The sequence below is a fragment of the Pempheris klunzingeri genome, chromosome 7, assembly GCF_042242105.1.
Source record: "Pempheris klunzingeri isolate RE-2024b chromosome 7, fPemKlu1.hap1, whole genome shotgun sequence".
NCBI classification, from domain to species: domain Eukaryota; kingdom Metazoa; phylum Chordata; class Actinopteri; order Acropomatiformes; family Pempheridae; genus Pempheris; species Pempheris klunzingeri.
The window spans coordinates 21,530,272-21,557,922 of NC_092018.1; the positions used below are offsets into that span (position 1 = coordinate 21,530,272).

At 46.5% G+C, this 27,651-nt stretch overlaps 1 protein-coding gene across 1 annotated transcript; it reads right to left on the reverse strand.

Moving 5' to 3' along the window:
• Positions 1–1,435: 1,435 nt before the first annotated feature.
• On the reverse strand, positions 1,436–27,482 carry loxl2b (lysyl oxidase-like 2b). The gene is made up of 13 exons (XM_070834091.1): positions 27,134–27,482; positions 25,971–26,146; positions 15,361–15,572; positions 10,796–11,012; positions 8,868–9,051; positions 7,496–7,647; positions 6,870–7,037; positions 3,847–4,012; positions 3,213–3,453; positions 2,580–2,695; positions 2,179–2,315; positions 1,971–2,082; positions 1,436–1,645 (listed from the first exon to the last, which is right to left on the reverse strand). The coding sequence occupies exons 1-13, from the start codon at positions 27,480–27,482 to the stop codon at positions 1,575–1,577; spliced, it is 2,301 nt and encodes a 766-aa protein (XP_070690192.1). The 3' UTR covers positions 1,436–1,574.
• Between the last annotated feature and the right edge of the window lie 169 nt (positions 27,483–27,651).

Sequence of the window (27,651 nt, forward strand, 5' to 3'; positions counted from 1 at the left end):
GAGCATCAGAAACGCTTCGTGACTGGGCGCACACGTTTGGACTGGCAGCTGAGCAGCTGGGGTCACACGGCGATCTGTTAGGAAGCTGTCGTGTTCAGAGTTCCCTTTAAGTTGTGCGTCAGGCTGCGATCTAGCGAAGGTCGCACCAGAACGAGGAGATGGTGCAACTCTGGAGGTCAGGGTTAAGGCAAAACTGAACTTGGTGAAAAGATTGAGTGATTCCACTGGAACGAAGCGCAGGTGACTCTGAAACGCGGCTGTGAGCAGGCCTTCGTGCATTCTGAAAGGACTTCAACGGTCTGTTTGTTCTCCAGATGTTCTCCACCCACACAGACGAAGAACCCGTGGCTCAGACAGGAGGGGCGTCGTCCTCAAACCAAAACACAGTCCAGGAGGAATCTCAAAGAAAGCGGAGGACGTGTCATTTCCAGAGCGGAACATTTACACAAACCGGCCATTTGCTCGCATTTCAGCGTGACACAGATTCGGTTTTTGGATTATAAGGCACAGGATTACATTTAGAGAGCGATTGAATACCCAGAGGATATGTCACGATGTCCTGACACACCCTGAAGTACACTTCTGCATCACTGCACAGTCACAGCCCCTGATGGAGGGCAGATGGAGGGCAGACTCTTAGCTGGTGGTAAAAGAAAGTGGGTGTGATGGAGGTGGGAATTCAGTAGAGGAACCAGACCAGGAGAACAGAAACATGAGGTACCACATTAGCTTCGACAGCAAAATATTGCTACATACCATGAAGAGGAAAGAGTTAAGCTATATGAGAAGAAGAGGAAGAAGAAGACAGCGTCTGGGAGCTGACATGGATCTCAGTCAGTGAGAATCAGCTGCTGAGGCCCTGGTCTTCCAAAGGACGTCCTGAGTGCTCTTAGATAACACACACTGTGAGGACAGGCACAGCTACATCTGCAATAACGTTAACTCGGCTGCTTCCAACGCTCTGTGACAAAGACTGCAGTCTGCTCTCTGATGCTTCAGTGAGTGGTCCAGCTGAATCGGGCTCTTAGCTCCCCCAGCTGCTGATGAACAGCTGCTCGCCGTGCTTTCATTAAAGTCCTGCAATGAGTGACATGCAAGAGAAACGCTCGGTGTGTCCCGCGGCCTCGGTGTGCGTGGACCGGAGTGTGTGAAAGGCTCTTTGGGAGCCTGTTTAAAATGGGAGGGCCAGTGCAGAGCGCTGCTGTCGGCGTGGAGGGCCGTGGTGTCCCGTTCTCCGTGGTGGTGGGGGGGGGGTGCTGCCTTCAGAGACGACACGCTGCGATGACACCGTCCTCCGAGGAAAATCACCACTCTGTCACGGGACGGAGTGAGAGGGCACACGGAGAGCTTAACCTGGGAGGTCAGAGGTGTTGGTGTGGCTGTAGCTGCCTCAGTTTTGCACGCAGGAGGGTGGGTGGGGCGGGGGGGGGGAAGCTGCTTCCTCGTGGAGGAGGGAGAAGATAAAAGGATGATGTGAGCAGGGGCGGGCGGGGTGGGCAGGATGAATCCACCACGGATGGAGATGTGTAGTGGTCGGCGGGGGCGCCTGTCCAGCCTCTCCTCTTGATTGGTCTTTACCTGTGGGTCACCTGGTTGTTGAGGAGGCCCGGGAACATCTGCTCTGTTTCACTGCTTAATGAGCCACCTGGCAGAGACACAGAGTGAGCAGCTGTTAGCACACCTCATGCTGCTCACGTGACCACGGCCGAACCATCTCCAAGACAACAGTGCCGGCCGTGAGATGGGGTGGAAAGCTTCAGGAAATGACGTGAATAACAATATCATCTCACAGAACTTGGAATTACTAGTGATCAAAGATACTAAGTATTTCAAGTCACAGCTTCATTCTTTATGTTCGATCTGGAGACACACTGCTGAGGTGTGGATGGACTGACTGCCCCTCCACATGATAGCAGAGTAGATGTAGCAGCTACGTGTGTGTGTGTGTGTGTGTGTGAGGTCTGTCTTACCGTTATGGCAGCTGTACATCCACACACGATGGCCGTCATATCGACATCTGCATTTCATGACGTTATTGGAGTAGTCAGACTCAGGAACCTCAGAGTTTGGATTAATTATTATCTGTGGGGGGGGGGGGGTACATATGGTACAACAGGTAGAAGGTCAGCACTCATGTCACACTGTATTTAGAGGGAAAAACAACACAGGAAACATTACCTGGAAAATGTAATCTCCAGGTTTGAGTTCAGTGATGTCGATCCACTGGCAGTCGATGTCATGCCTGTAGGTATCCCAGCAGCCCACAGTGATCCCCTGCTCTCCAAAGTTAGCGCACTCATACCTCTTTTCAATACCTGCAACACGACATGAGAAGAATAAGAGAAGTGAGCACTGATGCACCATCTTTTAAATGTGCGTGTTGGCCAACAGACACCACGTTTTATTTGTAGTCGTGTTTCTGGTGATCAACCACACTGAGCTCATCATTCACCTCTCCAAGGCACCGTATGAACAGCTTTAACTTCCCATTTTTTGACTGTGTGGAAGTGGTGTTTGCAAAGTTTCAACGTTTTTTCACATCTTCAAAGTGAAGGAAGGAATCCTCTCTTGGTTCTCACCTTCATCACACTCTGAGTCCTCGAGGCAAAAACTAGCTTTGTGTCCCTCTGCCACCTTGGTTCCATTGAGGCTGAACAGATCATAGAGCGTAAAGACCTCCATGCTGTGATAATGCCTACACACACACACACAAAGAGGGAAATGGAATCAGGCTGAAACATGCAGCAGAGTAGAAAAGCAGCAGGTGGCCCCTGTGGTCCACGTGGTTCCTTTCAACGCTCCATCGAGCTCCGCCAGTCAGAGCAGCCAAAGGTGTAACACGTTGAAAGCTGGTAACTGTGAAGCTGCCAGCAGTGAGCTGCTGACGTGTTGGACTGTGTGCAGCAGCTTCAGCTTCACGTCGCTCAGTCACTGGAAATGGTGGCTGACTAAAAAAAAAGGACATCATGCTTGATTGCTTGTCGTGATTTCTAATGAAATGTGTGTCTGGATCACAAATGCTCCCTAAATGTGTGCATAAGAAAGCTAGCGTGTGATGAAGTAAGTGAATGTGCAGCACATCTGCCTAGGCTAATGACCTCCTGGCTCCAGCTCTGCTTTTAAAGCACAGACATGACAGAGGAATAAGTGTTACTGTGGATGCATCATGCAATGAAATGTGGGATAAAAGCCACAGACTCTGTGCCGCTGACCTGTGACAGTCGTGCCACACCCACGAGTGTCTGCCCGCTTTGGGCCTGAAGTCAGACTGGCCGTTGTTGTGGATCTGGGAGGAGAAGCGCAGCAGGCGGCGGTAGGAGTTGGCTGGCGCCTGGCTGGAGGTGCTGGACAGACAGTTCTCCTCGTAGGCACACTGCAGCATGAACATGGGCCTGTCCTCCATGTAGGTGGTCTGCTCCACCACCTGAGGGTTCAACACCAGGTCGGGAGCCGCTGTGGACGGGACGGCAGAGAAGCAGGTGGAGATGAAGCACAGTTAGAAACAGAGAAATGGCAGAGAAGCCCAGGAGAACTCTGGCAGAGCGGTGTGTGTCTCTGGCTGCAGAGCCTCATGTGATCCACCAGGGAGGGTTTGGGATTCTGCAGCCTCACGTGTTCAAACATTGCTCCGAGGCAGAGGTTCTCCACAGGCACAAGTCCGAATGAAAACTCAGAGTCCGAGCTGTTCACAGTGAACAGACACAGTGAATGACTCACAGGTGGAAATGTGACTTACTGCATCAGTCATGACTGCCGTACCAGTCCATGATTTGTGGAGACATTTTCTTTTGACAGCTACCTGTCAAAAGCATTCACCACAAACAACGTGTCACTTTGGTGTCTTACTCTCAGAGCAGGAGACTCCGGCAGCGTTGCGTCCGCCTCCTTTGGCACAGCTGAGGTGGGCCCCGTGGTGCAGGCAGTGGGTCAGAGACATCTCAGTACCAGAGCAGCGAACTCCACTCATCACCACAGCGTCTGCACTCACCTCTCCTGGCCAATACCACGTCTCCTGTTGGGAACACATGACCCCGACACGCGTCACCGCTCAGCCCTCTTTAATCCTGCACACGTTCACTGTGTACGTCGCTCTTCATATTACTGCACACATTAGGGACACCTTGAACACCAGTGGGGAAACCTTATTTACCGTTTATCATTATTATCATTACCTTATTTCAGTATTACTCAATATGTCACCAGCACTGTTTGAAGACATATTCCAGGTATTTTACTTTGGTACCAATCCCACCATCTAAAAACAGTGTCATAAGTAAATCAGTTAAAAGGACCGGACACCTGGAGTATTATCGGTACAATGAATCTGCCAACGTAGAAACAAAAGTAAGTGTCTACAGCAGAAAGAACCCTTTTGGCATTAATATATGGAACTGCCATTTAGTTCTTCAGACAATATTGAGCAGTTTAGTGTATGACGAGGCGTATGACAGGCTGATCCTATGTTGTAGATGAAAACTGGTGGAAATCTGTAAAGTAACTAGTGGAGGAAACGTAGTAGGAGCCATTTTGCACCACTTCTCACCAGCAGCACCTCACTCAGCTCTGTCACTGCTGGGGCTCTCACTGAACGCCGGGATGAAGTGAATGACGGCCCATGTTTTGTTTTAAAAAGCTGAAAATAAATCAGAACCTTCACACATGCTTTAGGTGTGGCAACAGCTGATTTCGGGACCCAGAATAATTACAGAAACTGAAAAAAAACAATTCACATCAGCCGATCCCCTCAGTGCCAGGCAGAGCTACCTCCTCTCCAACACTGCTTTACTAGCAAGGTGCATCTTGGGATACACTAGGAAGCACCTAACAAAGCGGGTGTCCCAGTGGAGGAGACCAGAGGAGACTGAAACAGCAGTGCCAAGAAGGGTGATTCTCCACTGGGACCACTAGAGGGCACACCTCCCCTTCTACATCAATCAATCAATCAATCTTTATTTATACAGCGCCAATTCACAACAGCGATTCAGGAATTCAACATTAAGGATTCAAAAATCCCCACATGAGCAGCATCAGACATTAGATTAGGAAGAACTCCCCTTACATTACGCTGTGCTGCCATGTCGTCGTCACCACATTAAACTTACCGCTAGACTGGAATAGTTTGTTCTACAGAATGTAATTACCTGGTGATTTTCTGCTTTCACAAAGTGATCGTCCAAACTCAGGCCTGTGAACTTCCCATGTCTCCAGTATATGAACGTGTGATGGAGCAGCAACAGAGGAGATGTAGCAGACATCACTCCTGGACACTTAGAAATTAAACTGCAGTTTTACCTTTGAATTACGATTAACGTCGGTTCTTTCCTGATGAAATCTCGTCAAAGGGGCACTGTTCTATCAGGCCACCGGGAAGATGACTGGTTCATTTCCATCAGAAATGGTCAGTCAATCATCAGGACACAATTCAACAGCAAATGCAAAAGTACGGCTTGCAGCTGAACTTTCAGATTTAGGTTGCACCCAGTTTAAAAGTGCAAATGTTTTTCCTTTTGATTTGATTTTGGAGTCTACGTCGTCATCTTTGCAAACAAAGTCAATCTCAGCTTGACTAAATGATTGACTTTAATATTAGCAGCCATATACCTGGACAGAATGCTATCTGGAACACATGGCTGGGACACAGGCAGTCTGAGTCCTGGACTCGTCGATGGATCTGACAACCTTCTCTGCCTGAATGGTAAAATGGTCTGTATTTGTCCGGCGCCTTTCGCTTTCACACACATTCGCACACTGAAGCTATACTTCAGGAGCAAGTTGGAGTTCAGTGTCTTGCTCAAGGACACTTCGACATGCTGACTGCTCACTCCACGCCTGAGCCACATGCGCCTGAACTGTTTTCAGCAGCTGAACACTGAGCATTGAAGAGGTCCGGCTCTAAACATCGTGACACGGTGAATGTACGGGCTCCTTCGTACTCTGTGCCGAGCAGGATGTAGACGGGACAGCCAGCTGTAAATGAGCCGTGATGGAAACTGAAGGATCCGACGTGGCTTCGCTGACTTTGAACAGGATGCAGTCAGCCCATGACAGGGCAGTGCTGGAGGCTGCAGTGTGTGACGTAACCCCCTTCTAAGAGGCACAACGGGCTGATATGACAGACATGTAACCTGACGGGAGACAGAAGACTCTGAGATTAAGAAAAGGGGTGAGATGGCTGTATTCTTACATCACATCACACGTCATTGGCTGTAGCGCACACTACCTGTTTAGTAACTGAGAGGAGTCCCATTTTTTTCTTTGGAGAAGCGACATTAGCGACCGAGTCTCATGTCAGACCTCTACAGCCCAGCCATGACAGAAGCAGAGGCTCATTTTTCTAATCCTCAGCGCTCACTGCTCACTACATCATGTCCTGACATGATCCGTAGTTTGGCTGCGGGTCATTTTCAGAAAACGCAGGACTTCTTGTCCGTGTGCTGCTGTCAGCAGAACATCACGACCTGCTTCATGGGATGGAAACGTTAAATGGTGGGGAAGGAAAAGGAGCTGGTGATGTCCAGTCCTGTTCAGCTGTGTTTCAGGGACACTCTGGGGTTACTGCTGAGTCAGTACAGCTCAGTACAGATGGGTGGGTGCATGCGCACAGGTAACGGGTTTTGTCAGCATCTCATTCTGCCATCATGTCCCTGAAAATCAGCCGACATGTAGACATGTAATTCATGGGAAGGTCCTGGGACAGAATGTGCATTTTGCATTACTTTCAAGGAAAAAAGGCGACAGAGAATAAAGTTTCCAATAACAAGTCAGATAAAGTGCAAGAAACTGGTCAAGACACGTTGGCTAGGGTGATCTTGGTCTGATATGCTGGAAGAACATTAAACACTGTATGCACCCCCCACCCCCCCGTGTACCTGGAAAGCGTTGCTGGCGAAGCCCAGGCCCAGCTGTCTGCACACCACCATGGCCTCCATGGTTCCCCAGCCTTCGCTGCACACCGTCCCCCACACCAGAGAGCCATTCCTCTGCACCAGCACCTCCACGCGGCCCTCGTAAGGGTTCCGGCCTCCACTCAGACGCAGCTGTGGCCAGGAGGAACACAAGACTTTTCCTTTAAACCAACATACGTTTGATAGCAGGCAAAAGTAAGAACGAGGCGTGTACGACAAGATGTGTCAGAAATATAACGCGTTTGGGAAAACTCTAAATAGTCACACAAGGGTGGAGGAATAAAAAAACCTAGAGAGTGACTTAGAGCACGGTGTGCAAAAGAAACGTAGGGAGGAGTGCTGAGGCAAACTAATGGAAATATGCAGTGAGAAACTTTAACATGATCAGTATTTATGCAAGATACTTACTGACAAACCACCGTTGAAGAGAAACCAAATGAACAGAAGCTCATGCTGATGACACGGTAGATAAGCTGTGTGTGATGTATGCAGCAAACACTGCTCACATGTACTGACATGAAGTGGTCTACACCGGCACGCATGCACGAAAGACAAGGACAGACGAGTCCAGTGTCCACGCTGAGGCTCACCGACTCCTGGAAGCCCATCTCAGGGACGTTACATCTGACGGCTGCATCCTCCTCATGGCTGCAGCCGAGCGCCTCCTTGTTGAAGAAACACTCCGTGATGGATTTCTCAAATCCCGAGCACTCCACCTCGTTCATGTGCACCGGGCCCATACCTGCCACGGGGGAAAGCACGCTTAGGGACATTCAGAGGGCAAACTGATTCCTATGGCTCACGACTTTCATCTCAAAGACAGCTCTGGTGTGAAGCTAAAACTGTAAAAAGGGATAGTCCAGCATTTTAGGAAATATGACAGCAACAGAAGATTGACACTACTCTCGAGTCTGTACGCAGATTAGCCTAGCTCCTAGTCCTCCACTGTGACCATGTGAGGCTTTTTTTCGTTTCTATCTGAGTTCTGCTTTTCTTCGTGAAGGGTTACAGAGAGCCGTTGATGAGAAACCAGGATGGAAACTGATTTTCCTCCCTCTGCGTCTAATGTTCCTGCAGCAATGTGCAGCCTGTCCCTGTGGAGACACGTCCTGCTCAGAGGCAGCGTGCTCTACATGACTGTTTCTGCCCCTTAAGTGGGGGCAGAAACAGTCAAAACATTTCAAAATAAAACACCTACCAGATATCAAGAGGTTACAAGTAATCTGGCAAGACAACTGATGGGGGCAGGAAACACGAGGCCTCTACTGAGAGCGACCGCTGCTAAAACTTCTACTGTGTGGGGGTGGAGGCAGGAATCTCAGGGACATTTTAAAAACCTAGACAAATAAAACTAAATCAGCTCATTTGGTAATTCAGCTTTTAAATAGCTCATATTATAGTTCCTGGGAATGAGTGAAGTATCTGTCTATCTATTATTTAATAGTTCTTCTCCCGCTGCAATAAACACACATTTAAAACTTTTACGGCCGTCCTGACTGACATTCCTACATGAACGATGGATCAAATGGCCGGGGGTGTTATTAGAGGTGCTGTTTTACTGACGGTCTGCAGTTCCCCCGCAGTGTTTTAGCCCCATGCAGCAGTGCTCTGCTCTCGTCAGCCTTGTTTCCATATGCAGAAAGCAGCTCTATAAAAGCCATTATACACTACCTGCCCAGTTTAAACACCAGAGAGAGCAGCAGGTGAGCACAGGAGGTGGAGACCAAACCTGAACTCTCACTCTTACTGGCGGGGGGGCTGTGTCACGTCTGGGCTGTGTTTTAGGTTTTTCTGTACCTGAGTGCGCCGCTCACCATCTTTTATTCATACCGACTGCCGCTGAGGAAGAGCTAAAGGTGGAGGAGGCAGCAGCAGTCTGGCTTCCGTTGGGCTCATGGTCGTTGTCCCCTCTAGAAAGTAAAGAGTGGCTGGAAAAAGGAAAATTCCGGTAAAGCAGCATACCTTGTCCCAGGCGACCTCCAGACAGGGCTTCCTTGGCCGTACCAAAGCCCAGCTCTCGACACACCACGGTGGCAGACAGCAGGTTCCAGTTGTCATCACATATGGTGCCCCACTCTCCGTTTTTCAACACCTCCACTCGGCCCTCGCCTACGATGGCCCCCCCACGAAGACGAACCAGCGGCTGCTGAAAAGGAAAAAGAGAGGCACTGTAAAAAAAAAAAAATTGTAAACACACATATTCAGGTTATTCTGGGTCATTCAGAAATAACGGTGTGGCAGCACAGCTCTTCGCCGTGTGCTGAGGAAGCTGAGGCAGCAGACTGGGAGGCTTCATGTTTATACAATGCGCTATTAATGCCGTTCTCCCATTACCTGTTCGGACAGGCTGGAGGTGTTTCGTTTTAAGTAAACACAGTTTACGCAGTTTAATCTGACTTCTATTTATACTCAACTACAAAGTGAAGCCCAGACATCTCAATGTGTGGCCTCTTTATGTCCTCCAGATGGACACATCCACTAACAATCAAACCCTAAAGTGTTCAGCTTCCAACAGTGTGACACATCCTCCTCTAAAATACTGGACAGTTGAAAAAGGTTACCCCAGAGAACATGTATGTCACATCATCAGTTTTGTGATTAAAGATCTGAACGTGGAGCTGGACGCAGTTTATAAATGTCAAACAATGTCTGCTTCCAGATTTGTAATCGGCATCCAGCAGTGTTTCATCATATTTCCTATCCTATTTGTAACTGCTGCTTCACCGTGTTCCACTATTATCACCACTACTCCTGTTTGTTTAAACAGGCTGAACAGCTGATAACAGGAGACGTGCTTTACGAACTAAAGACGCTAATTAGTTGGAAAGATCACTAAACTCCAGTCATTTATTACCTGTTCTAAGGAGTACCAACAAATGCACCCAGGCTGTTTTAGAATATCTATATCGTGTTTTCTCTGGCCAAAGGCAGGCAAGCTGTTAGAGGATTTGGGATGTGATGTCGGCCACAGCGCTCCCAGTCCAGCAGTCAGCTGTGGAACGTGACAGAGAGCAGACAAGCTCCAAACCTCACCGGAGGACGTGGATAGAGTCACACAGGCAGAATTTCACAGCAGCGTGCTGCCGCACTCACTATTGGCAGGATTCAGTGCCTACAACCATCTTCTCCCAGAGGTCAGTAAGTGGAAGTCCACGTACATTTGACCACATAGTGTTTTTGCACCATATCTTGATTTTCCTGAATTTCTTAGCGAATAAAGCAAAAAACAATGAGCAGTTTTTCAAGCAACTAAACTAAACTACCGCTGCAGTCTGACTCACTCTGGACTCTGGTTTCATGCACAAGGACATTTGTGAAGAATAAAAGTTGGCTGATGTTGCCGTTGCTTCCTGGAGATACATGTTTTTCTTTTCCCTGTCCCAAGAACATCATGTCATCTTTGAAATCCCAAGATGAGGATAACTCATTGTGAAGAAATATCCAAAGCAGTTCCAAGCTGTAGTTCACAGAGTGACAGTGAGTGCTGAACGTCTCCCTCCGTCAGAGCCAGTGAACTGACCTGGACCAGGCCAGCTGGCTGTCACATCGGCTCCCTTCACCTTTTCACTTTACTGAGCCCATCTGCGGACATCACACACTCTGACAGAGGACGGGACCAAAACACTGCAACAGTGGCTCATTCACCAAAGACAATTATCTTTTATCTTTTTTCTAAACCGAGTCTCCTGAATTCTTTTGCATGTCTGAGTACGAACTGGAAAACATCCAGTCCTAATTACTGGAGTTCAATGACCATATTCATTATTTTCAGGAAACACAGTATCAATAGTCTGGTGCAACAATCTAATAGACTGAGATGCATTCATTATTTCAGTTCATTAAGGTTTCTCAAGTGCACCACAGTTAACTAACACAAGTAAACACCTTACCTCGTGTCGGAAGGCCTTCCTGAATCCCGTCATGGGCGTCGGTGCAAAGGCTCTGCCGGGCACACAGCTCACCACCACGGGCAACCCCCCAGCGCAGGTCCCGTTGGACTTGAGTGCAATAGCCTGGCCCAGTTTGCAGCTGGACAAATGGGCTTCATTGCCAGTGCAGTTCACAGAGTAGTCCCAGTATGTGGGCTTTCTCCGGCGAGCAAACATCCTTCACAGACGGAGGAGAAAGAAAGGAGATGAATACAGTGTGTGAGGGATGAGGCTCTTCTTTTTCAACTAGGAGTAGCAAACAGACAACTACCATTGGGCTCCAACAAAACTCCTCCAGGTTAAAGTTGCACTAATCAGTATCATCACCAGACTCTGCAGTTCTTCACAGCCTTTAAACATCGTTCAGCTAGTTTTATGGGCTGGTCGGTTCAGTCTAATCATAACCTTTCCATCTGCAGCAAAAACCTCTGAGAAGCGGAGTGTGTGCGCCCCTTCCAGCGCCGAACAGCTGACAGACAAAGTCCTGAACACAGTGGAGCGCACTGTTTACACTGGGTATTAAAATACATTTGGGGCGATCGGACAGCTGGAAATACAAGTGTAAACTACCACCAAGACACGCGCCATCCGATCAACTCAGACCACTTACCGAGGTGCTCTGGGACACTTTTGACCACATCTTCTGCAGCATGAAGATTAATTAATGTCCTGATGCATCGCCGACAAATACATCAACAATACAGGATGTGGTGTTTGCCATGGCGACCACAAGCCAACGCTCGCAGAGGAGTCGTTTTAAAAACGGCGGGTTTGATTCTTGGGAACGAGTCGCTCTCATGACTCATCCAGTGACGTCGCTCCCTGGCCAATCAGTGGCCTGCAGTCTGGTGACGTCACATTGTCAGCTCGACTCAGCTCGCTTGCAACCCCGGCCGAGGAGGTACTAAAATAGTACCTGGTACCAGGTACTAGCGGTGGTGGAAAACCCATAAAGCTACTGTTTGAGAAACACCAGTGGATCATCTTCTAATGAATACATTCATCATCGATTCAGTTCATTATTCTGCTATTGCTGTTGTTCTCTGGAGCAGTTTTTACTCACTGGTTTCATTTGAACTACACCAAGAGAGGCCAAAACCTCCCTGTACCTGAGTATAATGACAATAATTAATTATATAAATAAATAAAGTTAATACACTCTTCAGGATGCTTTAGCTTGACACCATGAATCTAGACAGAGGTAACGACATTTGCATATTGTATCACTAACACCAAAAGTGAAAGGTTAGTTAACAGCTGGAGAGGTTAAAGTCTTCCATATGAACTTGAACAAACTGAGGTTAATGGCACTCTGTCAGGCCTGCTGGGCTGCTAATCTCATCCTCTCCATTTACTACTGAGCCCACATTATGGATTTAATGAGCCTCATTTGCCGAACGGCATGTCCTGTGATCCGTGTGTCTCATATCTGAGGTGTACATGAAGGAAGGATTAAAACAGGACGGGCAGCATGTGTTTCTCATTTGGGTGCTGGTGAGCGGGAGCTGCAGACTGGAGCTCGTGCTCTGGATCTACTGTCTCCTCAGAGACACATCATATCAGCGCCGCTCAAACAGAGCCAGGATCCAAGAACATGGTGGTCCTGAGGCTGTCAGAGTTGACTTCTCACTTAGCCTAGCTTTAAATATGGGTCCATGTTTATACTCAAATGGGGTTTTATAGTACTATAATAATAATAATTTAATAGACTTGAAAGTTGCACTGAGCAACAAACTTTCTACTTCACAAATGTATAATAATACAATGTCTTGTCTCATCAAGTCTGTTAAGTTCAGTTAAGTCCTGTTTTATTGTGGCATTCTACTCTCCCCCCCCTTGACTTCCTGTCCTTGGGTGTTTCCCGCTCCTGTGATTGTCTGCCCTGCCCCTGATTGTTTCTACCTGTGCCCCCTCCCTGGTGTATATATTGTCAGTGTTTTCCTCTCCAGTGCTCTGATGTGGAGCGTTCCAGCGTCTTGCTGAGCGCGTTAAGAGTGTAGTCTGGTTAGTGTTTGTCACTGCGTATCTTTGGGTTGAGTCTGTTTCTTGGTGCCTTGTCTTTGTTGATCTTGGTCAACAATAAACTGCACCTTCTACCACCTGTTTGCCTCGAGTCGAGCCTCTGAGTCTGTCTTCTTGTGCGAGCGTCTGGCCGTAACACACACACACACACACACACACACACACACACACACACACACACACACACACAAATGTCTCTATATAACCACCTGATTGATATTTTGGGTTGAAACACTGAATACTTGTGATTCTGTGACATCAAACTGACAATCTCCAATTTTATAAAAAAAAAACAAAAAAAAACTGTACTGCACACACATTGCAGAAACCATGAATTATTTACTTCCATATTTCATTAAGTTATTTTAATGAAATAAAAGAAGTCTAAGTTTAATCTAAGTTATTCTCAAAGTGGCTCTGGATAGGAGCTCAACAGGAGCCCTAGAAAACAACAGCCTGTTTCATGGTGCTGACGCGGAGCCTGCTGACACGTAGATGGAAAGTCCTCTGCTGTGGTTACCTAAAGCAGAGGAAACTTCCAGCCGGGACACACAGTAGACGGCTGAGGCTGAGTACTGGAAGTATTATGGTACACCGCGATTAACCTGTGGACTTCCCTTTTGTTAGTGTGGCACATAGGAAATAGCCCCCTTTCCTTAAATGTGTTATTTTATATGTACACACTTCCTCTTGTGTGCTAAAAGACATCCCCCATTTCATTTAATGCATTTCTATGTCTGAAAATAAAAGGTACGAGCTCCCCTGCAGCTGTGTGAGCTGTGGGCCGCTGCGTTCTTCAGTCGGCAGTCAACACTGGACCAGTACAGCCACTGAAAACTAGTTCATCCCTAGTTGTACTTTACACAAATGATTTCCACGCTCAGAATAAATCGTACCTGGAGTCGGCTTACACTCTGTGGGTGTAACATTAGCAACGTTTAGATTCCTCGGGAGATGCTCACACATTAGGACAGCTTTGGGAAATGCCCTGATGTTGGATATACAGGAGTCAGGTTGGGTTCAATGTACAAATGGCGCAAAGCATGTGATCCACACATTAGAAGATGTACCATGTGGGGTCATGCCCATGTGTTAACCCTTCCAACACAAACTCCCATTTTACACAGTTTTTGATAATCAGACCATTGCTTGAAAGTTTTTACTGATTTATTACTCTGTTGGACTGCTACATGTTACCGATATGTTTTTCAGTCGGACACTTGTAATGAAGATTGAACCAAGATTATAGTTAGGAAATGTCTCGTTTGACCGAAATGTCAAGTACAAGTAGACAAATGATTGTTACCCTAAATGTTCCTATTCGTGCAGCAGCTCCATAGTGGTTGCAGTCAGTGGAAGTTGTAGTGCTAGCGTCCAGATAGGACAGGGTGGTGAAAGGTGAAAAATTCCAGTACATATAATAATAAGGTCACCACCACACAGATGAAGAACTTCCACTGTGGAACTTGACATCCCCCAGTAGAGCTCACTTGTCAGGTGAAATGTTTAGTTTCAGTCAGTTGACACGATGCTCTTAAAGGACAGGATGTAAACAAAGTATGGATTACCAAACATGCAAAGTCCCAGATATCCGACGGCTAGAGCACCCAAAAGCCCCTGGTCCTTGTCGAAGGAGCCCAAGTCACAATCTAGTTAGAAGAACTTTTGTAGTATTTTGTCAGTATTCCCATATTACCCATGGATCAAAGGACAGCAGTGGTGAACATGATGGAGCTTTTAGCAGTTAAACAGACAGATATTTTTCTCCTCTCTTGAGTTGGTGGAGCCCAAAACCAGAGCTAAAAGGAGAGTGAATATTAGACTTACATTCATCTGATGTAGCTTACACACACACACACACACACACACACACACACACACACACACACACACACACACACACACACACACACACACACACACACACACACACACACACACACACACACACACACACACACACACACACACACACACACACACATTTTGTTAATAATATTAGTGCTTAATCTCTGTTTCAAGCTGGTATAGCGAATAAAGTGATGCCTGTTTAGGTAATATGTATTGAAGAAAAAATAACACTAAATATTTTTTGGAAAAAAAGAAAAATATAGATGACAAAAAAAGAAGCACACAACAAACTGAAATACTGAAAATAAAGAGTCACTCCAGTGTTTTCTACCGCTGGGTCCTCATCCTCCACATCCTGCTGTCTGAGTGACTGGTAGGTAGTAAAAGTGTTGGAACTGGTCCAGTAGATCACCTCAGCCAGCAGCCACCAAACGGGCTGCAATGGCTGCAACGTGATCCTTTGGGACATCTGCACCTGATCACAGTAATGTTTTTGCAGAGAGCGATATAACGGCTGTTTGTGGTTAAACCAAAAGGTCTCTCTCTGCAGGGATCCTTTCCATGATGCTGTCACACACTTGAGAATCAAACCCTAAATCAACCTCTGCTCTTGGAGTTACACAGGTCCACACATACAGAAGTGGAGTACTCACTTGTAGACTCTGGCATTGTACTTCCTCTCCCCGGGGAAGCCGAACATGCCACAGATGACTCTGCTGTCAAGCTGGCTCCACTCGTTGTTGCAGATCTGTTTCCATTTACCGCCATCCTTGACCTCCACGTAGCCTTCTGTCACAGGGATCCGCTTACGGTATGACGACAAGATGGCTCGTATTCGCACATCCTCTACTTGAATATCCAGGTTCTGTGGACAAAAACGCGGACAAATGTGTACATCCGTCAAGAAATCACGGATGTCAGAAAAATGCTTTGAGCGACAAATCATGCCTGACGTGTAATTAGTTCTGTACATGTGTCTATGTGGAATTAGTTTGGAAACATATCTAAACAATGTTTTGATCCAGTTCTCCACAACAGGCAATTCATTTGAGAATTATATTAGTTTTGCCCAGGAGTCACAAAGACTGCAGTTTTTATTTAGTGGCTACACAGACCTCTGCAGTCTGATGTGATGTAAACAGGCATTATGGATGGACGGATCACCTTATTAATGATACACACCAGGACCGGACGCCCTCTAACTTTGTGTGCACTTAAAAGCTGAAGGTATCAAAGGGTTTCCACGGTAACACATGAACACATGTGAGAGTATCGCTGTAAAGCAGTCGGCAAAGGAAATAAAAATGCACAAACAGCAGCATTGTGAGTAAACAAGCAGTAGGAAACAATTACGAAACTTCCATTTCTTTCCAGACGTTTCATGTCTGCATCATCATCCTCACCGCAGACTCGAGCTGCGCAGGCCTCAGACCGCCCCACAGAACACCACAGGTTACTTTGTGTCAGTGTCCCCACAGTGGGAACACTATTGTTTTCCAGGCTACATCTTCCACACACCTAAACGATGACCTCCTTTGAGCCACTCTGTGAAGTAGTGGTTTTAATCAAACAGTCAAACTGAATATCTTCAGCACTTCGACAGGAGCTTTGCAGACACTCTGGCTGAGAAACAACCAGCACACATGACAATTCGGCTCTATGGGGTATAACCGTGTTTCAGTCTCACTCAGGAGGAGGCACTGCAGAGCACTGAGATATGTGGATTAATAATAAGTTCAGAATTTAAAGAACACAAACAGCAGTACTGGCCTGTTTCTGCGAAACATAGTGGATGGATTTTTGAAATGTCATCATCATGTGGGGGTGGGGTTGGACAGGAGGAGGGAATTGAGGGGGAGGAGAACAGCGGGGGGAGATCGTGAGCCAGCAGAAGGGCAGCTGCGCGGTCCTGCCCGCCGCCCAGGCCTTTGGCAGCAGGCTGGCTAACGAACTACCCAGAGCTCCATGACCGGCTCGCCATCTGCTGCGTACACCAGTGTATACCTGGCCTCTTCTGTGGTCTGTGGTCAGCCTGCACATGCGTAACCAGCCTCCTCTGTGGGAGGCAGAAGTGAAGCACAGCAGACAGGGAGGGGGGAGGGAGCTGAAGTTGTACTCTGTCATATTCTCAGAAGTCCACTCTCTTCTCAATGTTCCCAAAAGCTGCTTTTATGTGGAGTATGGAGGCTCTTAGCAATCACCTTGCAGACAAATATCACCCAACTCTGCAATTCCTCTCACTTTTATTAGGATTTTTAGCATCTTTCAGCTCAGTGTCTCTGGTTTTACAGCCCATTGCTTTACTGTTGGGTTCACTTTTACTGCTGTTATTATTCCTGTTTCCTGCAGGGGAAAGCAGCTGTTTCCACCAAAAAAAAATAAAAAATCTCTGATGCTTGTACATTATCTGCAGAGTAGCAAACAGCAGACAGACAGGCTTAAACAGTAGTGGCTTGCATTTCATTACAAGCATCTACGTAAGAGTTAGCATGGAGCCTTACATCAGTCCCTGCCTCACCCAGTGGTGCACATGGCTTGAGTGTTAACAGGGATTCTACTTCCTCTGCACTGTAACTATGTATAAAACGTTTGCATCAGTCTACTAGAGATACATATTACACACATACTTGGACCAATTCCACAGTTTTCCATCTTAGTTTGTAACTTCAGTCGACCGATCAAGAATGACTGGTCCTCAATGTAAGCACAGCAGAGAGTCCTCTGGGTTCTTCGGTGGCCTGTCAGCTGTTTTTTAGGCTGTTTGGAGCCTTTCCTCTTTCTGCTTGGACTAAAGAAACACTTTCCTCTCCCACAGACCAAACCCACATTCTTGTGCTACGTGACAGTGCAGGCTGAGGGGAGGGGGCTCAGTGTGGCTGGGGTGGGGTGGGGGGATACATTGCTTCACTCAACAGAGCTGGTAGAGTCTCCTCTCGTATGCGGCCACCAAGAACCTCGACATCAAATAATGAGAAAGAAGAGCTTCCTAAATTGGTGTATGCCTCTGGGGAAGGGCAGATACCACCAGAGTGAAAACTACAAATCACCAGTCTTTCCTTTTCCTCTGCTATTTAAGATAACCACATCAATCTTTCTGGTCGGAGGCAACGAGGCAACTGGACTGCAGAGGAATCTAAAACTGTAGAAAGACTGAAATCATGGAACACGATAATGACTGGAAATGTGGTGACGGTGACCTTGTCTGGATTTAGTGGATATGCAGTACATGATTTGGTGGCAGACATGCAGAAAAACGGAAAAAAAAAAAGACAGTGCTGTGAGTTGGGTTAGCAAGGAAATCCAGACTGACTAAAGCACAGACTAAAACACTTTTTTCCACAGACTCAATCAGCAAATACATTTTTTTTGGAGCATCTCATCCCGAGAAATGACCCGTTTCACCATCGGCCTGATAACGATCCCCATTCAAATTAGATCCGCATTCTTGGATCGCTGTGTCCCAGCTCATGATAGCAGGATGGAGCTAACACCTCAATGTAGCGGCCACTCTCCGGTTTACACCATGACCCCACTGAAGAGAGACAGACAGACAGGGTTAGCGTCACCTGCTGAGATTAAAGTCAGACAGACTGACTGAAATGTGACCTGCATCAATTTTGTGTTTATTGTCCTATTAGGATATTAAAACACACATTTTCCTCATCCCGTCATACTGCATATGAGCTCCGTTTAGCCTCTTTCTGAATGAACACACACCAGGATGTAAATATAGAATATTGTCAATTTTAAATAATTTAGTCTGTTTTTAATAAATGTTGATCCTCAGGAGGGTTTTACTATTCATATGGACTGTATTTGTATGTCCTGTAAATATCCGTTTCATAAAACTAGGGGCGGCTGTGGCTCAGAGGTAGAGTGGGTCGTCCTTCAATCTGTTTTTTTTCTAAGAAGTCTGTTTCTGAATTCCATCCCCTACCAACCAATAGCTGTGTTTTCCCCTTGTAAAATACTTTGTATGGCCAAGGCAGAGCTCTCTTACGGCGCGGAGTGATTTGAAGTCACATTTGTATTTCATGTAACAAAGTCTGATCCACCCACTGCGCAGCCGTGCCGTCAGAGTGGTAAATCGGCCAGCACACTGGACGGTCGCAACAAGAACGTTTGATATCGTTCTCTGTGAGCATTAGTTTGATGCACGAGAACCAGAAAGCTGATTCGTGACAGCAGAGGAATCATTTAGCCGTTAACGTTTCTGCAACTCCTCCATCGGCCGTGGCTCAGAGTTAGAGTGGGTCGTCCGTCTATCGGAAGGTCGCTGGTTCGATCCCCGGGTCCTATGAGTCAGCGCGTTGAAGTGTCCTCGTGTGTGAAAGAACAGTCTCCTCAAACTGAGATTCCTCCTGTGTGAATGAGGGTGTCATGTAAAAGTGCTTTGCGTGGTTGAAATGACTAGAAAGGCGCTGTACAAACACAGAGCATTTACCATTATTTAGTCTCTGATTAGCTCTGCTTTGGTCTTCACCACCTTATTTGAAAAATATCTGGCTCTTAAGCTGCTACCCGCTCAACTGTCCTCACCATCTAGCTGCTAACTTGGTCTGCTGGTGCTGGCCAAGCAGTGTTCAGTGGATTATCCGAGCGTTTTTTGCAATGAGGCTGATGAGACTGACCCAAAACAGTCACTCTGCAGCTGTAACACACCAAGTGGTGGTTAGGCTACATTTGCTGAAAGATGCTAAAAGCTCTGAAGGGTTGAGGGGGAAATGAAGAGCTGAGAGAGAACTCTCTATGGTTTACCACTACAAGCCACATTCACATTAAATATAGTGACTGGATTCACTGTTAATGTATGAATATTGATTAGTGCAGCTTTAAAGAAGAGAATGGCATCTGTACACGTGAGAATACTGAGTAGCTCCAGAAAGTGATCAGGCATTTATTGGAAACAGATGAAAATAGTAAGGAGGGTCGAGGGGTAAATGTAGACTCTCCACTGCACTTCTCACTCAAGTGACTTATTAACTCACGTGTTATGAACAAAGAAATAGGCCAAACAACTGAATGCATCTGTATAGAAGTATATTGGTGCCGGTATTCAGGTGATTAAAGCTCTAAATCATTCCATCGTTCCTCTCTTTCATAATGGCCATCATATTTCTTGCCTTTCTTGCACAGTTTCACTGTAAGATGGGGGACAACATCCACAATCCTCATTGCTCCAGCAGTCACGGGTTAGTTTCAGCTTTTTCAGTCTGACATGTTCTGCTGTTGTTCTGCAAGAGGTCCCAAAATAGATAATAATAAACTAAAGACAGAGTGGACCGAGAATATGCCATAGTTTTAGTTACATGGTAGGCTACATAACTCCACTCCAGTCTACTGCAGAGTAAAGACTGCGAAAATAAAGAGCAGGCGGCTCAGGAACATATGGTTCCAATAAAGGTCTTCTACAAGTCTCTCTGCCAGCAGAGTTCACCTCACTGCCACAGCAGAACACAGACCAAGAAACTGGCTTCATGTGCGCTCTGCTATTTTGTTGTTTTGCCTCTTTCTGTAAATCCGAAGGAGCCTGCAGTCCTTTTCAGGTGTATCTGTTGTCAACAAGTCCCTGTCTGGGGCTTCAAGAAACAAAAACATGTCTGATTCATGCACAGTCTTTCCTGCGAGCTGATTATTCCACCAGCTGTGACACAAACGGACAATTCTGGAGACAGTGTTTAGAGAATGCTGTCACAGTGTGCACTTCCTCCTCTAAAATCCATTAAGAGGGGCTTTTATTATCAAACTGAAAGCAGATGTTTCTCAAAATCGTAACAAAGCCACCAACTATGCGGAGCGTAAACTGCAAAGACAATGATGGAATGGAAATGAACTGCTTTTATAAGGCATTAAAAGAGACGATAAAGCGTCGAAAATAAAGAAGAGCTTTCAGGCTCCGAGGATGTGGCTGGTCTACATCCACTCGCTGTTGAGGCATTTTAGTCTGGACTAAAGTTGTGCACTAACTTGACATACTAGTTGGCAAAAGAAAATCCCAACTCAAGGTCCACTTACTAGCTTTTTCGTGGAACTTATTACCCCATCACATGATCTTCATCAGCAGTTACTGTACAGTTTGCTCAACTGAGCGTTTCAGAAGTGCTTCAGGCTCAGAGTGTTTTGCCTGGCTGATTAGTTAACTTGCTAAGATTTTGTTGATTTGGTCATTTTCCTGTGATTTTCATGCTTCTAATCTGTCCAAGCAAACTACGTTTCCGGTTTTGAATGTGTTTCTTGTGTGTATTAACCGCTTTGTTGTGCTGTAGCCTACAGACAGCGGTTAAAGTCAAAGTGAAATTATTTTTTCCACATCCAAGATGAACCTTTCGTCGAACATGGCGTTAAAAACCCCTCTGAGCAGTTAACGTCTGGCCTGGTGCCACTGATTATAAAATGATGATGTGGTGGAGTATACGATTGAAAGTCCTTTCTGGGCTCCCTCTCTGAACTCCACCATTGGTCATTGTGTGTCACGTGACCCCCGACATCATCACCCTGGCCATAATACAGATAGATCATCCATGGTTGAAGCTTTTAATCACCATTTCCTCTCCTCTGATCTTTTGTTTCATATGCCTGAAGATTCAACTGTAGATAATGACTACATCTGTCAGCAGAGGGAGTCCCAGCTGCCTGTGTTACAACTGCACCTGACTGTTGTCATTCTGTCTGGTAAACAGTGCAGATATCGGCAAAGCTCTGCGTAGGGTAAAAGCATGCAAAAACGGTGGTACAGATAACCTTGACCCATATCTCCTTCATTTAAGTGCTCCATTTATCTGCCGTCACTTAGCCCATATTTTCAACCAAACCTTTCTAACAGGCTCAATTCCAGCTTCATGGAAAACCTCCTTAGTAGTGCCGTTACATAAAAGTGGTGACATCTCAAACCTTAACAACTACCGCCCAATTTCCAAACTTCCTTTTTTAGCTAAAATCCTAGAATCTTAGGTCAGTTTACAACTACATGTCTTCATTTTCTCACTGATCATACTACAGCCACAACAGCCTGGGTCACAGCACATTAACAGCCGCGGCTTCAGTCACTGATGACATTGTCTCCTCCCTTGGTGAAAAGCAGTCTTGTGCTGCCCTCTTCATTGACCTCTCCAAAGAATTCAACACTGTTGATCATAAACTTCTGCTCCACAAACTTCAGTCTATGGGTCTCGATGAAGCCTCACTTAACTGGTTCCACTAATACCTGACAGAGAGGAGTCTGGCTGTTGTTGCTGACGGTTCTCACTCAAGCCTTCTTACCATCAGAAAGGGGGTGCCACAGGGGTCAACCCTTGGACATTTGCTGTTCACACTGTATTTATACTATATTATATACTATATTAATAACATAATTCATCCTAACCAGTACTCCCATGTCCATTTTTATGCTGATGATACCCCATATGCCCCAGGCTCCATCCCACCCCAGGCCCTGACTCATCTTCAGCCTGCAATTGATTCTTTCCAGGTAGCACGTGTTAATCATAAACTAGTTTTAAAGACTAAATACATAGTATTCTCCATCTCCACTATTCGCACTGACTGCCCTGAAACCTCTTTTTTTGGGTCCTGTTTGCCAGTTTGAGGCTTTCCAAGTTTTTGTTTCCAAGAATTGTTTGGACTCGCATATAAACAGATCCTTCGCCATGACAACTCCATTCACTAATGAAGATGGTGTGACATGGTTGAAAGCTCCATAAAAAGGCAGTAAGCTCACCTTATGTTGGGAATGTTTTGTCAAACCAATGACTTAAACTGTAGACAGCCGGATAACGAGTGTATTTCTCTGTCAGCAGATATGTGACACATGTTAGACTTTGTGACGGAGAAAAGAATAAAGCAGCTGTGGAGAGGAACCAAATGGAAAACTAGCAGCCAAACGACAACACTGCATTCCTCTCCACTGAGAAACGGCCAGTTAAATGGGACAAATGTGCAGTGCACATGACGAGAAAACATGGACAGTTTGAATAATCAAAGGCATCACTTCCTTTGACACTGATGCCGTTTGTCATCCTTAGACTGGCCGCACACAGTAAAAGTTATTTCTCATTTTAACCTAAAGGAAAAGCACACTGTGTCTCCAGTGAGACAGTGTCTCCAGTGCCCCCCCCCATTCACACCAATAGGGTCTGCGTTGCACTGTGGGAACGTGACTTTTACATAGCATAACTTTGTAAAGCACTGTGAGACAACTCTGTTGTGATATTGGGCTATACAAATAAATTGAATTGAATTGAATTGAATAGCTGCAGAAACATCTAGCAGCTACATGAAAACTAATTTGGTGGTTAAAACCAGTTTAAGGCTGTGACACTAAGAGCAGCCATGTGTTGATCCACAACCACAGAGCAAACACACTGAGGGCAGGAGAGTGGAAGATCTGAGCCGAAGGCCTCGGAGGGAAAAATAACTAAGGAGAGGAAAATGGGAGCTGTAAACTGTGCCTGGGGTGACATCATGCCTGCTGTAATCTACTTATGAGAGAGAGAGAGCAGCAGAGGGGAGGGGCTTTGGTCCTGCTATTCCCCACAGTCAGATTTCATCTCTACCTGCTCCAGCATGACTCCCACAAAGATGAGTCAGAACAAGGCGGACAACACTTTTTTCACTAAGAGCTACGATTAGACGTCGTGCTGGCTCTCGGTGAGGCTTGTTCATGAAGGCGATGAAGAACACATGTTCAGTATTAGAAGTGTGGGGGAGGGGCTCTATGTATTCACATACACTTATGTCACCCTCACAAAGACCACATTGTATTGAAACGGGCCTTTGTGTCTTCCATACGATTAACAACACACAGAAATACAGAGGAAATATCATGAAAATTCTAGGAATCATTTCAGAAAATGACAATCAATCAATCAATCAATCTATCTTTATTTATAGAGCGCCAAATCATGACAGTGTTATCTCAAGACGTTTTCCATAAAGAGCAGGTCTAGACCAAACTCTTTAATTAAGAGAGAGACCCAACGATTCAGGAATTCAACATGAAGGAGTCAAGAATCCCCACATGAGCAGCATCAGATATGAACTAATATCATAATATGACTAACTGACTAATGAACTAACAGTCTGCTCAGACGTGGGGTGAGAGGGACACCTCCCCCACGGAGAAACATTTCACCATGCAGATGTCTTTAGACGGCAGACCACACCTGTTTGTCTGCGTTACATGATAACATTTTTTCTTTTTCAAAAGCTTTTAATGACTTATAATTGCAGACATTTGTGGAACGGTGGCTGCAGCAACTCCAGTTCTCAGCCCTAATTACATCTCTGCAGCTCTTCCTCACTGCTGACAGACATTTCTAATGCTAAACTGTGCAGCCAGTCTCCACACTGGTTGACATTTCCACACAAAGTCAAATGAGCAAGAATATTCCTCTTTCACAGGCCGCTCCTCTGATGTTTCTAGCAGCTGGGTTTGTTCCTCTGTGTTGACTTGAATAAATCAGGTTGAGAAATGTGCTGCATTTCTGTTCGTATAATTTGGATAAATGAGGCAGCCAGCCGGACTGGAGTGGAAACAGGCACTGCCAAGCATCACATCTCATAAACCCTGGAATGTCTTCAAGTTAAATTGGACTGAAATGGAATGTAATGCATGCACATGATCGCAGGTCAGACCGCGGTAATTCTCCATAGCCACTTCTGCATAAAGTGAACTGTTGAGGCATGGCTGTAGACTTCCTCAAAGCCCGACAGGAGTACTTCAATAAACAGTGGAGAGATGCCACAGTAGATATTCCAGAGACAATGGCTGTCATACTCTGTTGTTTACCGTGCAGCCAGTCTGTAAATAGACACGCGAACCACCAATTCTGCTGACCACAGAAGAACGCATTCGTGGAACGTGGAGATGTTCGCACTCTGCAACTTTACAAGTCAGTCGAAAAACTGGCAAAGCTCCGAAGACACAGCAGCCACAGAGGTTATGTCACAGGTCAGCAACACGTGCATGCAAGGCTCCATGTTTCACCTCGTGTGAGCTCTCCCTGACGAGGTCCTGGTGCTTTAACAAACCCCACAGTCAAGAGACAAGCTTGGGGACTTCATGAATAGTTTTTCAACTCAAGCCAACCATAAGAAGTCCTAAATGGTGCTCCTTGATGTCAGAGAGGAACCGCTCTGCTGAGCTGTCATTATGGAAAACACCATATTAGCTGTTAAAGCGTCCAACGGAGCAGAGGAGTGGGTCGGACAGAGAGGCAGAGGCACACAGTTTGCTCCGGTCTGCATTTTGCTCATAACATTGGAATGTGGATTCAGGGGCCTGCACAGCGAGCGGAAAGATAACATTCTGCTATTGGTCTTAGTTAGCGTGGAAGTGATTGGCCGGGCCAGAGAGCGACGCTGAGCGGAGCCTTTTAAAAGGTAAGCGACCAGACAGCTCTGACAGTTATGAGTGCAACACCCACCACTTACCAGGTTAAATTCACTTTCACTGACACCCTTTCTCTGCAGGCTATGTAGAGAGGACTGTTATTAAACCAGGGAGCCGGATGGGCTGTTGAATTCAGAGTACAGAGCTGCTTCCAGCCAAAGAGCAGGAAAGATTTACTGTTAAAAGGGGGCAGCCTGTGAAGACAATTCCACTGTTACATGCTGTAAAATATAACACTGTCTGAGACTTTGGAAGAGCTTGGTCAGGGTTATCAGGGTCTAATGAAAGTTGATGTTAAGATGCACTATGGGAAATACAGGATTCAGGAAGTCAGGATATCTCAGCCTGTCCTTCTTCTTTGATTGTGCCCATTTTTTTTTTTTTTTTTACAAGAACAATTCTCTTATAAGTGAGAAAGTTAATTAGAAAATGGACAATGAGATTCGGCGTGGGCGGAGGTAAGAGCCTGTGAGAGAGGACGATGCTGTTCTCCTGCTGTGCCCCTGATTCCTGTTGCACACCTGGAGGCCCTGCAGGAGCCCTGAGACATGTCAGAATCCAGCCAGAGCTAAGACCTACGTACAGTAACAGACACCTGGGTCTGGATGTCCATAGCCCCGCCACTTTAACAGAGAGGTGAAGGCAGTCATGCTACATATTCCACATCTTAGAGGGGTTTTGGAGACTTATAATAAAAGCAAAACAGATCATAGAAACCACGTGTCACCGTGCAGGCTGAAAAGGTGTCCGAGAACAAATGTGGTGTTGTTGGGCAGGCAGTACAAAAAAAAAAAAAGATGCCATGACACAGCTCAAGTTAACAAAAGGTCCACAAAGACGTGAGCGTGAAGGCTGAAGATGCTGCAGGCTTACCTCCACGTGGTTGGGCAGGGTGTTGACAAATTTGAATCCTGGGATCCGCTTGTCGCTGCACACCACGCCGACGTCTTCGCTGTGTTTGCAGTCGGACACGCCGATCCCATTGGAGGGACACAGCGCCAGGGTCTTCTCTTTGCCCGTGCAGTGGAGGTTGTCGAACCAGATGGGTCCTGATGAGAGGGCAGAGAAACTGATCAGAGCTCGTGTTGGGGAGGAAGGCCTTGCTTTAGGGTGGCAAACAACAGAGGAAAAGAGGTTTCTTCTGAAGGCAAAGCTAGTTTCTCCAAGAATGATAAAGCCTTTACCGTGAACCAGATTACAGTGAATCCAACAGATTAGAAACAGAAAGCACTTCTGTTCAAATGAGACGTAATCCACCTTCAGTGGGCGATGATGATGGAGAATGTGATGGGACTGATCATATTCAACGTGTCTCCAACCTGAGCAGTACTCTGCTACGCCCGCCTTGTAGAAAAGGCCCCAAAGTGAAGGTTACAGTTACGTTGAAATACTGTTTGATGTCCTTTGTGTTCAATCTAGTGCCTTACGTTGCCTAACGTAGGGAAGGTGCGTCACTACGACGTCACACGGGGGTCCCTCTTTAGCAGCTGGTTGTGCGTGAATGACAGAGTGAGTAGGTGCCCAGGTCACATGTAAGATACTGTGGTTAGTGTGATGTCATGTCCTGAAGTGAAAGAAGTGAGGGAGTAACGTTTATTTTCGCCGTTTGTAAGTTGCGTGTTAAATTGCTGCTGCTGCTGCTCTGCGCGCAGTTGATGGCGGAAGTTCTGGTTTTCACAATAAGAGCGTGTTCATGTTACAATAGTAAGAGTGTTTTATTTTGTAGTGCAAGAGGAAGTGCTGTATTACGATAAGCAGAAAAACGAGTGTGATTGCGTTTCTGTATGTATGTGTCTAGATGGGAGTGTATTAAGAATATATTGTCCATTCTCTCTGTCTAGAAACCACAACTATACAATCACAAAGTTTTGAGGGAACGAATAAACACTCAACCAATCCCCTGCCTCCTTTATTCCCATACCCTGGAGTACTTGGTCTCAGGTGGTGTTCTGGCCGACCCCCCCCTGTGTGGATCTGGTTATAAACACAGAACCAGTGGCCAAACAAAGATCTAACTCACTGTCTCCACTACACACCTTCTCCTTTCCCATATTTGGAGGACGGGGACCATGAGATGGCCTCCAGGTAGCCCAGCTCCCTGCACACCACCTGAGCAGCGTGGATCGTGAAGTCGTCGTCACAGACTGTTCCCCACTCGGCGTTGTAGAAAACCTCCACGCGGCCTTCGTTGTGCTTCCGCTTGTCTCCCGCCAGTCGCAGCTGAATCCTGGGCGTGTCCGGCGTCAGCTGCGGGGGGGTGTAGTGCTCCTGCTCGGGGTCGGGGTAGCCCGGCAGGTAGCCCAGGTGCTCATACTGGGTGAGAGCCAGCTGCAGGAGCGCTACCAGGGGGAGGGTGCGGTAGGTGAGACAACGGGGGGCCAGCATCCTGGGCGGGGGAGGGGGGGGCAGACAGACGGATGAGCGCTCAGGTGGGTCCTCACAGTGATCCTCGCTGTTTCTAAGAGAGGAATGAGACCAGAGAACAAGTATGAGAAGGTACATTAAAGGGGCACTTCACCAATTTCACAGCCTGAGGCCTCGTGATGATGTCATC